Consider the following 11,656-nt stretch of genomic DNA (forward strand, 5'->3'; position numbering starts at 1 on the left):
TACATACTGCCTGCCACCCCCCCCACCTCTCCCCTGCACATCCCCCTGCCATCCTCCACACCCCCCTCCTGCCCATCATCCTGCCATCCTCCACACTCCTCTCCTGCACATACTGCCTGCCATCCTCCACACTCCTCTCCTGCACATACTGCCTGCCATCCTCCGCACTCCTCTCCTGTACATACTCCTGCCACCCTCCACACTCCTCTCCTGTACATTCTCCTGCCATCCTCCGCACTCCTCTCCTGCACATACTGCCTGCCATCCTCCACACTCCTCTCCTGTACATACTCCTGCCATCCTCCACACTCCTCTCCTGTACATACTCCACACTCCTCTCCTGCACATACTGCCTGCCATCCTCCACACTCCTCTCCTGTACATACTCCTGCCATCCTCCACACTCCTCTCCTGCCATCCTCCACACTCCTCTCCTGCACATACTGCCTGCCATCCTCCACACTCCTCTCCTGCACATTCTCCTGCCATCCTCCACACTCCTCTCCTGCACATTCTCCTGCCATCCTCCACACTCCTCTCCTGCACATACTCCTGCCATCCTCCACACTCCTCTCCTGCACATACTCCTGCCATCCTCCACACTCCATTTACCTGCCAATGTGAAGAGCTTACAGATTTACCTAAATTGTTATGAATGTTTTATGATGTAGGCTGCACAATTACATTGGCTTCTATATTCAGCTTTACTTATTGTCTACGATTGGCTCTTCATCCTAAGAATTAGAACTGAGAGGACCACTTCCTAAAAAAAAAAGAGCATAACTTAAAGTGCTGCCATGTATGCACATGGTATGACAGCACATGTAGGCAGCCATCTTGGTAGAGGCAGAGCTTTGCCATGATGACTGGCAGGAAACTACATAAGAAGCAGCAGAAGAGATGGAGAAATCACAGAGTCTCAGAGTGAATGAAGCAGATGCAGGGAGATCCTTGTACTGCATGCAGCTCATCTCCAGCAAGGAGAACAGTGAGCAGCACAGTAGTGACATCACCGAATGGGACAGAGGCAGCAGTGCCATAGATGACCTCACACTTATAGAGAACTGGAGCCTATGCACAGTCACATCAGGAGTGCACTGCTTTTTTTTCAGCAAGAATTCAAGGCAAAAGGTAGTTTTTTGGGGGGAACTGCTTACGCAAAATTAACATTTCTATAAGTTATAATTAGGGATGCAGCGATACAAGCACCGGTATCGGCGACGATACCGAGTATTTGCATGAGTACTCGTGCAAATACTCCGATACAAAAAACGAGTACCTCTGCCGCGTCCGACATCTTCAGGGACCCGAAACCGCCACACACAGGACCTCCATCACGTCTTATGTATCCGAATTTTGTATTTCGGACTTAAAAACTACCATCAACTCCAATATAAAATGTACTTTGCTTTTTACCTTCAATATAACGAATGTTCGTAACGGAACGAAAATACGTCAACGGAATTTCGTATTTCCTGCCTGTATTTGTAATGCAACTCTCAGCAGCAGAAGAGAACCTCTGATTGGTCAACCAAAACGAAATACGAATTCCGTTAACGGATTCCGTATCCGAATTTCGTATTTCGGACTTAAAAAAAAAAATACCATCAACTCCAATATAAATGTACACTGCTTTTTACCTTCAATATAACGAATGTTCGACGGAATTTAATATTTCCTGCCTGTGCATTGTAATGCAACCCTCAGCAGCAGCGGATCCGTATTTCGGATTTAAAAAAAAAATCTTGTCATGTTGTTCAACCTCATTTACAGGGGTAATATTAGTTCCTGTTTCAAAGAAATTCGGATCTGAAATTCGTTAACGGAATTTCGTATTTCGGATATAAATTTGGAAACTGCAATTCGGATTTCGGATGCTTCCGAATGTACGAATTTCAGGAAAATTCGTACGAATTTCGATTCGTAACGAAACGAATCGCACATGTCTAGTTAGCAATGGCATGATAAATATTCATTTCATGTTCTTCATAATATTAAGAAACTGACCTAAAAATGTCCCTTTAGGAAAAAGTATCGGTAATTGGTATCGGCGAGTACTTGAAAAAACGTATCGGTACTCGTACTCGCCCTTAAAAAAGTGGTATCGGTGCATCCCTAGTTATAATAAAAGGGGATTATTCCTCATTTTGAAATGGTGGTCAGAGCCATGTAAACCTTTCCATTGTGCCCCTGAGCCAACTGTGCATTCCGAACCACTAGAGTACAGCTTTATCACACAGATACAACCTGATATCTGAGCTATGTGTTCCAAACAGCATACAGCTGTCTTAATGGGGTAAACTTTTTATCCCATAGTTCTCTTTCGGGTCACGGGAGGACATATACTAACCTCCTCCCGTGACCCATAGCTCAGGATATAGCGAGCTATTGGCTGCGCTATACTGAGAGCGCCGCAGCCGGGGCGGATCCTGACATTGCTGTCGAGATCCACCCAGCTGGGTGATTGACAGCGGGCTCTGCCTATCCAGAGGAGAGCCAGCTGTGCCCGCCTCCTTCCCCAGTCAGTTCCTCCAGTCAGCGCTGGAGGATCGGAGAGTAGAGGGGGGAATCCCTGCAGACAGCGGTGACTGACAGTCACCGCTGTCTGCAGGGAGATGATCGGGAAGTGAGTGAGCGACGATATGTGTTCGCTCGGCTCTAACTTTGAGGATGCGTGTAAATCACTCACCTCGTAGTTCTTCATTAAGGGTTGTTGGCCATTGTCAATACAGTGTATGGAAAGCAGTGTCTTCTATAGAGTAGAACTTGAGCACTGGTTGAATGGAGGGCCTTTCAGTTCCTTTTAGCCCACTTCACCATAATGTTGGGTTATACCTTTAAATAGAATATGAGATGGCAAATGTTCACGCTTCAAGTACGGGATGACTTTAAAGAGAACCTATTAAAAAATAAATGAAAAAACCTTACCTTGGTCTTTTTGTCCCACCGTACTGTGGATAGTGGTTGTCCAATACTTTGTGGACTTCCATCATGGCGGTGGGGAAGCGGCAATGATTGTCTGCTCGTAGTGACGGTCTCCCAGTGGCCCAGCCAGGCACAGATCCCACACTGGACTGTGCCATGGAAGCGCAAAGCTAATAAATATCAGACATGTGCCATTCGTTTCGTTCCGAATCAAAACCTGGACGAATTTTTGGATATTCAGACACATCCGAATTTTCGAATCCCAATGCATCCGAATATGTCCGAATTTCAGTTTTCGAATTTCGGATCCCATCCAAATTTCGTTCAAAAACTAAATTGAATCGGACATGTGACTTTTCTGGCCAATCAGATGTATTTTTCAATTTAATGCATCCGAATGGTTTTGAACACGAATTTCCGATACGGCAACATGGGAGCCATATACAGTATATACACATAATTCTAAAGCTGAAGTTCCTAGACCCGAATGGCATCAGGATCCAAATTTCGGAATTGAATTCGGGAGCTGCCAAATGCCATTCGGGTCTGGGAGATTCAGCTTTAGTATTAATATCTGTAGATGGTTTTCTGTGTAATGCGCAACGAAAATTCGTAAACTCATCCGAAACTAATGAAATTAGGATTTCATCCGAACCGAATTTCACATCCGAATCCCAGGTGACGAGGAAGCATGGATGCAGCTTTCTGGCCAATCAGGAAGCTGGGAGGCGGGTAATGTCTCCCTGCCTAGCTTCCCGATTGGCCAAACAGGAAGCTGGGTGGCTAGTCCGTACACGCCACCCGACTTCCCAATTGGCCGGAAGCCGACTCCTTGCTCCCTCGTCACCAAGTGACGAAGGAGCATGGAGCCGGTTTCCTGGCCAATCACGAAGCCAGCTCCATGCTCCCTGGTGATGAGGGGGCAGGGACCTGGTTTCCCTGCCTATCAGGAAGCCTGTACTATGCTCCCTGGTTACGAGGCAGCATGGAGCCAGTTTCCTGGCCAATCAGGAAGCCAGGAAGCGTGTAATGACTCGCCACCCGGCTTCCTGATGGTATCGGGATAGGCATGTGGGGGGGCATTTGGATGAGTACTCTCCGGAATACTTGGTATCGGTAGCGGTGCATCCCTATTATTTACCTTACAATCATTTCTGGTGTATTTGTGATCCTAAGTGCTTTCTATTGATCACATTTCTGTAAATTGATTACACGTACAGCTTTGTGATTTCTCCCTCTGGTAGATGTCTGCATATCAGTAAGTGTGGGCAGCATGGACATAGGACTAAATACAATGGCTCTAGATATAGGAGAGTACCAAAGCTGTGGTGGAGAAAGTGCTCCATCTAGTGGCAAATACGTGAACTACCAGCTACGTGATGACATATCCTCATTACCAGAGTCTGCATTCTATGAGTAAAGCTATATCACCGGCACACACTTGCAAAGATATTTAGAGTATTGATATGTTTATTCAATACCAGATGTCACATACTGTCATACGTTGCTAACGTTTCGGGTCCGCACAGGGATCCTTCATCAGAGCGACAGTGAAGGATCATGTCAGTGTCGCTCTGATGAAGGATCCCTGTGCGGACCCGAAACGTTAGCACCGTATGACAGTATGTGACATCTGGTATTGAATAAACATATCAATACTCTAAATATCTTTTCAAGTGTGTGCCGGTGATATAGCTTTATTCATTACTAGTGTTTGCACGGCGCCATCCGTGTGATCACCTTCAGCACCACATATACCTTGTGGATTTTGAGACCGTGGTTGTGCAAATGGGATTTGGACTTTGCTGCGTTATATGAGGACATTTCTTTTCAGCAGTATTGTTTGTAATCCTGTACACAAGCCAGATTTTTCTTTTTTTAAATTACAATCAAGCCAATCAAGGGATAGGCTCTTTCACGGAGAATCAAGCTAATCAACAGACAGGCTCTTTCATGGAGAATGTCGTTGATAATCAAGCCAATCAATGGACAGGCTTGTTCACAAGTCCCAGTTCACATCTTTGCAGCCCGGGACCGTGCGTTCAACGGGGGTCTTATCTGTGCGGTAAAAAGGGTCATGCACCTATTTGTGCGATGAGCAGCCTGCGGGTTTTTTTGCAGCCACGACTGTGCGCGATTGCACCGCGACATGCAACCGTGCAGATTGATAACAACGATTGGGGGTGCCATTAGAAATGAATGGCATCGCAAACGTGGTTTGTGCACAATTCCAGGATCGCGTGGCAATCTTGGGTCGCACAGGTGTGAACCGGGCATCAAGCCAATCAACAGACAGGCTCTTCCATGGAGAATCAAACCAGTCAGTGGACAGGCTCTTCCATGGAGAATCAAACCAGTCAATGGACAGGCTCTTCCATGGAGAATGATACCAGTCAGTGGACAGGCTCTTCCATGGAGAATCAAACCAGTCAGTGGACAGGCTCTTCCATGGAGAATCAAACCAGTCAATGGACAGGCTCTTCCATGGAGAATGATACCAGTCAGTGGACAGGCTCTTCCATGGAGAATTATACCAGTCAGTGGACAGGCTCTTCCATGGAGAATGATACCAGTCAGTGGACAGGCTCTTCCATGGAGAATTATACCAGTCAGTGGACAGGCTCTTCCATGGAGAATGACACCAATCAGTGGACAGGCTCTTCCATGGAGAATCAAACCAGTCAATGGACAGGCTCTTCCATGGAGAATCAAACCAGTCAATGGACAGGCTCTTCCATGGAGAATGATACCAGTCAGTGGACAGGCTCTTCCATGGAGAATTATACCAGTCAGTGGACAGGCTCTTCCATGGAGAATGATACCAATCAGTGGACAGGCTCTTCCATGGAGAATGATACCAATCAGTGGACCGGCTCTTTCGCAGGCACGGCATGCATCCAAAATGAAAAAAGAACAGGAGTATTTGTAATAGTAAACAACATTTTAATGTGATTCTGTAAACTGGTGAGTGTAACATAATTCCATAAAGGGTCAGTCCAGCCAAAATCTGATCTTTCCATTTTTGGTAGATACTGGAAAGTTAATCCCAATATTAGTTTCCTAAATCTCTCGGGGACCCCATTGGCGGGGTTCCATTGTGAGGGGTTCCCACTATCCCCGCTGTAGTACATATGAAGTTCAGCTTGTAGAGAATGTAACAGGAGGAGCTGGAACACCCTCAGAATTCCCAGGAACTATGGCAGAAATAATTCATTACTGATGCATTCATATAAGAAGCCCACAAGCTCCACCTCTAGCAATCACTTTTGGGTGGACTGACCCTTTCACATCCTCACACTGTGGATGGTGGGGATATCAAACTCTCATTTTGGGACATTTTCTTCAACCCATGAGAGGTACGGAGGGTTCCCCTGGTCTATGGGGACGCTGATCACCTCACACACTTCGTATGGATGGACGGACCTGTAAGGAAACACAATGGTTTGGGTTAATAAAACTATAAACTGAACCCCAAATGCAGTCAAAAGGGAAATGTGTCATAAACAAGGCAGCTTTATAGTTCTTCAGACCAAATATAAAAGCTGAGTCTCAGGCATTTGTTAAATATTACCATTGTAGCCAGAGATGGGTGTTTCACTCACTCACCTAGGCATTAAAGCCGGCCTAGCATCCAATATATTTATTGATGTTACTGCCAGGTGTACATTACCTCTCACAGAGATCACAGCCCCCCTGACATTGTCTTTGGAAGGGGGGAGGCCAATATTAATGGGCAAGGCAGCGTGCTTTCAGGTGCATTGTGATTGCATAGGAGATCAGTTTGAGATAATTCTGAGATCATTGAGGGCTAGTTCACAGCAGCCCCAGTGCGTCCCGGCCCGATTCAGTGCCGGTGTTCTATCGAATTCTCCAACTCATCGAGACCTCCAACTCCCGTCAGTGCGCCTGCTTAGCCACCCAAGAGAAGTATCAAGCTGTACAATCAGCAGCAATGCGACTGCGCGGGCACCCGATGCCAGAAGCGCCGACGAGAGTTGGAGAACTCGATGACAATTTCGAAGCTGCACAGTTGCACCTACAGCAAGTAGAAAAGTCAACTAGGGTTGCAACGGAGGTGACGTCACGATTTGGAGATGTCGACAAGTTGGCCACCTCGACAGAACACTGGAACGCACCTCGGCCGGCTCACTTTGTTTTGGGGCGAGAGGGGGCATGCGGGTGCATTTAAGTCAATGGCACCGCAGCCACACCCTCTGGCCACAGTGCGATCGCCCACACCGGAACGCGTGGCACATCAATGCCTGCCTTCCGGTGTGTTTAGAAAGAATAGTGCATGCAGCATTTTTTCTGACCGGGCCGCAGGCAGTGATGTGCCACGTGTTCCGGCGTGAGCGATCGCACTGCGGCCGGAGGGCGTGGCTGCGGTGCCATTGACTTCAATGCATCACCACGCCCCCTCCTGCCCCAAAACAAAATGAGGCGGCCAGGGTGAGACCCAGTGCGTTCCGTGCATTGCATCAACCTAATTTAAGTTGTATTTGTATTCCCATTGACTTGTATGGGGAGAGAGTCAAACAAAAGCCCGTCAACGCTGGCTCTGTAGATCTCCGGAACATTTAACATGGCGCTTTTATTGAAGGTCACCTGTGTTTCCTTATATTTCATCGTGTACTCAGATTGAATTGCACAGATTTTTGGCAGATTTACTTTAAAGCCAACAGAATCCTTCCCTAATAGAAACATATAGGACTTGGCATTGCCGACTTTTCATTCTACAAATGACAGCTGCTTTCCTATTATGCTGATCACGGCCACTCACCTGGAACAATTATGCCGAAAAGGACTTCTGACTTTCCTGATTTGCATATTTGTTTAGATCAGTAACATAAAACTAGAATTTTCAGATGGTCGTCAATGGCACCTCATACTTTTTGAAAGGTTTTATTTAAGATCCGTATTCAGCATCTTTAGATTGAAGCTGAAGGCTTAAACTCCAAAACCATGGGCGAGCAGCACATACGCTATATTGCCAGAAGTATTGGGACGCCGGCCTTTACACGCACATGAACTTTAATGGCATCCCAGTCTTAGTCTGTAGGGTTCAGTATTGGGTTGGCTCCGCCCTTTGCTGAGGTGCAGCCATATGTGCTCATTAAATACTCAGGCTCTACTTCCTGCCCTGCAGTGCTGCACTGTGATTTATCCTTACCATGCATGCATACTATCCATATTTTCTCACCATGCATTTCTTCCAACTGACTCACTGAAAACAATGCCCTGCCTTCAGCACTGCAGCCGATATATCACAAGAGTTATTAAACCCGATCTCTGGGATCTCACAGTCTGTCACTTTGCGGGTATTCTGACAGCAACGGGTGTGCCACAGCGGGGTGTTCGTTCATCCCACTGTTCAGCATGGAGGGAGGAATCTATTCGATTTTTTTCGATCAGAACAAAAATAATCTAAGAGTGAAGTGTCCAGCTTTGGAGCAGTTTCCCAGTCGGACGTCCATGCGATGGTACGTATATCTTATAGGACACGGTTGGGCTTGTTGTTCTTTTCTAACATTAGAGCAACAGGCTTCCATAATATGTGTTCAATGTACCCCAAGCTTCTTCTTTTGTTTTGTTTTGGAACCCATATTAACCACCCCATAGTGAGTGCAATAAATAATGGAGATGCCCCCCTCCCCCCCCCCGTCTTCTCACCTGACATATTCCGTCAGAGCTGGAACTTTGGATGACCTGGTCTTAATCATCTGTAAGGAGACAGGGACAGGAAGGTGAGAATGAGGTACCAGGGAAATCATTATTGATCTCATGAAGGTGACACAACGATGTGCTGCTGGGAAGAGGAAGCCTGTTAATGTGCACAGGGAATATCACATGCTGTACTCCTCCATCTTATAGCTGTAACATTGTTAACCTCAATAAGTACCAGAAATACACCCGTGTGCCTGCTTCAAATCCAACTTCGTGCACCAACATTGTCCCAGATCAATTCCTATACTGATGTTCATCACTGCCGATAAATCTGACCTCCGGCCTTCCCTTCAGTCTTCTATCTGACCTCCGTCCTTCTTTTCAGTCTTCTATCTGACCTCCGTCCTCCCCTTCAGTCTTCTATCTGACCTCCGTCCTCCCCTTCAGTCTTCTATCTGACCTCCGTCCTCCCCTTCAGTCTTCTATCTGACCTCCGGGCCTTCCCTTCAGTCTTCTATCTGACCTCTGGCCTTCCCTTCAGTCTTCTATCTGACCTCCGTCCTTCCCTTCAGTCTTCTATCTGACCTCCGTCCTTCCCTTCAGTCTTCTATCTGACCTCCGGCCTTCCCTTCAGTCTTCTATCTGACCTCCGGGCCTTCCCTTCAGTCTTCTATCTGACCTCCGGCCTTCCCTTCAGTCTTCTATCTGACCTCCGGGCCTTCCCTTCAGTCTTCTATCTGACCTCCGGCCTTCCTCTCCTGGAATGGCTTCCTCTGATATCACTGCACACTGGGAGCTTCTCACAATGTGCATTAGAAGCTGCAAAAAGTCAGATAGAGCCCCGCCCTCATTTCCTGGCTGGAGGATGAACAGCATCATCTATACCAGGGGTCAGCAACCTTAAACAGTCAAAGAGCCATTTGGACCCGTTTCCCACAGAAAAGAAAACACCGGGAGCCACAAAACCCTTTTGACATCTAAAATGAAGATAAACACGGCATAGATCGTTTTATACCTTTATGCTACATATAGCATGTATATAGGTATATGTGGGCTCAGTAACGCACTGGACTCTCGGCTCAGTAACGCACTGGACTCTTGGCTCAGTAACGCACTGGACTCTTGGCTCAGTAACGCACTGGACTCTCGGCTCAGTAACGCACTGGACTCTCGGCTCAGTAACGCACTGGACTCTTGGCTCAGTAACGCACTGGACTCTTGGCTCAGTAACGCACTGGACTCTCGGCTTACCTTACACCCCACCTGAGAGGGACCCTGCAGAGCACACCATAGATCCTGCATAGCCCATCTGAGACTCTCTATGGTGGGCTCTGCAGGGCCTCAGGTGGGCTGGTCGCCGGGGTCCCTTTCCCTGCACCTCCTCCCAACTCCTCTTACCTGCTGCTGCTGGGGCCTGGCCTCCTCCACCCCCTCCCGTCACCTCTGCCATGCCGCCCCTGGTACAGCTGATACTCATGTAAGAGGCCCCCCAGACCCCTCACATGGGTAGCTGCCGTACCCCTCTGATGGCGGTGTTCTATCAAAGTTTGTGACTACGTTACAATGTGTGACCGGTGATGTGGTCACACGTTTCAATGTAATTCCACCCAGTTTTTTTTACGGTGGAATGCGTGACTGCCGATAGTTCAAACATTCCAACACTTTCTCAGCTGCTCCAGGGCAGATTGGCATCGCAAATCGTATGGGCAGGAGAACTGATCGGTCCTGAAATGTCACTTCTATCTATGACTGACATCATAGTTAGTGTCCTTTCTACACTCCCCCCTGTGAACGTTCACATAGCACAGCCTGTGGTCACACTGCGGCTGGCCAGGGAAATGAAACTAAATCTTTTTAAAGTGTATCCTAATTCAAAAAACAAAAATGTAAAACACCGCAGCCAACCAGCCCTTAGATGTGGTGGCCGCATTAGTTTCCAATTCAGGTATCGGGATGGCGGCTTACCAGCAATACTTCGCTGTCCTCCTCAATCTTCCCCTTCCATTCATATCTGGTGAAGGAAAAACAGAAGACAACGGTGAGCACGACACGGTGTAAGGAACCCGCACCCCTACAGTGGTGCCTACACAGTGCCTATCTGAATCAAGTCTCCTTGCCAGCCAATGCCCGCAGAGCCATGAGCTGCCTATCCTGGCCCAATGTAAATGGAAAAGACAATATTACTTCTTCTTACTTGTGTCACTTCGCCTGATGTTATGGCACCTGAACTAGGTCACATACTATACAGACAATTATTACACTGATGCCGCCACTGCCAAGTAATCTATAAGTGTCAACCCGGAAATTTTTGCACCTTTTAAATGTCTGACTCTATTGCAGAAAGCAGGACTGCAGGTAGATATTCAAATCCCATCCGCAGTATATTCCGTATCACAGCCCAATTGAACCATTGTTATTTTTACTGTAATGCAGCCAGTAATAAAAAATTGGGCTCTTTTCCGTTTTTTTTTAAGTACCCCGTGCTGCCAGCTCATAGGATAGACGGACTCCATCACGCTCCTGAACAGCAACGACCCGACTCTTCTGCAGTCCGAGAACCCCTTACTCTCCAGCTGTCCAATATGCCCCCCTGCCAGAATACTGCTCCAATCATCAGCATTGATTAGGGAGCGAGAGCACTGTTGGTTAGAACAGTGTTCAGGGGGTAGTGGTATTGGTTAGAGCAGTGTTCAGGGGGTAGCGGTATTGGTTAGAACAGTGTTCAGGGGGGAGCGGTATTGGTTAGAACAGTATTCAGGGGGTAGCGGTATTGGTTAGAACAGTATTCAGGGGTAGCGGTATTGGTTAGAACAGTATTCAGGGGTAGTGGTATTGGTTAGAACAGTATTCAGGGGGTAGCGGTATTGGTTAGAACAGTGTTCAGGGGTAGCGGTATTTGTTAGAACAGTGTTCAGGGGGTAGCGGTATTGGTTAGAACAGTATTCAGGGGGTAGGGGTATTGGTTAGCAGTGTTCAGGGGGTAGCGGTATTGGTTAGAGCAGTGTTCAGGGGGTAGCGGTATTGGTTAGAGCAGTATTCAGGGGGTAGCGGTATTGGTTAGAACAGT

At 47.3% G+C, this 11,656-nt stretch overlaps 1 protein-coding gene across 3 annotated transcripts in view; it reads right to left on the minus strand.

Annotated features, from left to right (window-relative positions):
- Window positions 1-6,177: 6,177 nt before the first annotated feature.
- Window positions 6,178-11,656, minus strand: part of CUTA (cutA divalent cation tolerance homolog) — a 25,925-nt gene continuing 20,446 nt past the window's right edge. For all 3 annotated transcript variants that reach the window (XM_018558138.1, XM_018558140.1, XM_018558139.1), the window contains exons 4-6: window positions 10,555-10,600; window positions 8,596-8,645; window positions 6,178-6,348 (exon numbers count right to left, since the gene is read on the minus strand). In XM_018558138.1, the coding sequence (XP_018413640.1) occupies window positions 6,249-6,348; window positions 8,596-8,645; window positions 10,555-10,600 (196 nt within the window). In that variant the 3' untranslated portion in view covers window positions 6,178-6,248. The remainder of the gene's footprint in view (window positions 6,349-8,595; window positions 8,646-10,554; window positions 10,601-11,656) is intronic.

This window comes from Nanorana parkeri, unplaced genomic scaffold (genome assembly GCF_000935625.1).
Source record: "Nanorana parkeri isolate BGI_ZX_2015 unplaced genomic scaffold, ASM93562v1 scaffold321, whole genome shotgun sequence".
Taxonomy (NCBI): Eukaryota; Metazoa; Chordata; class Amphibia; order Anura; family Dicroglossidae; genus Nanorana; species Nanorana parkeri.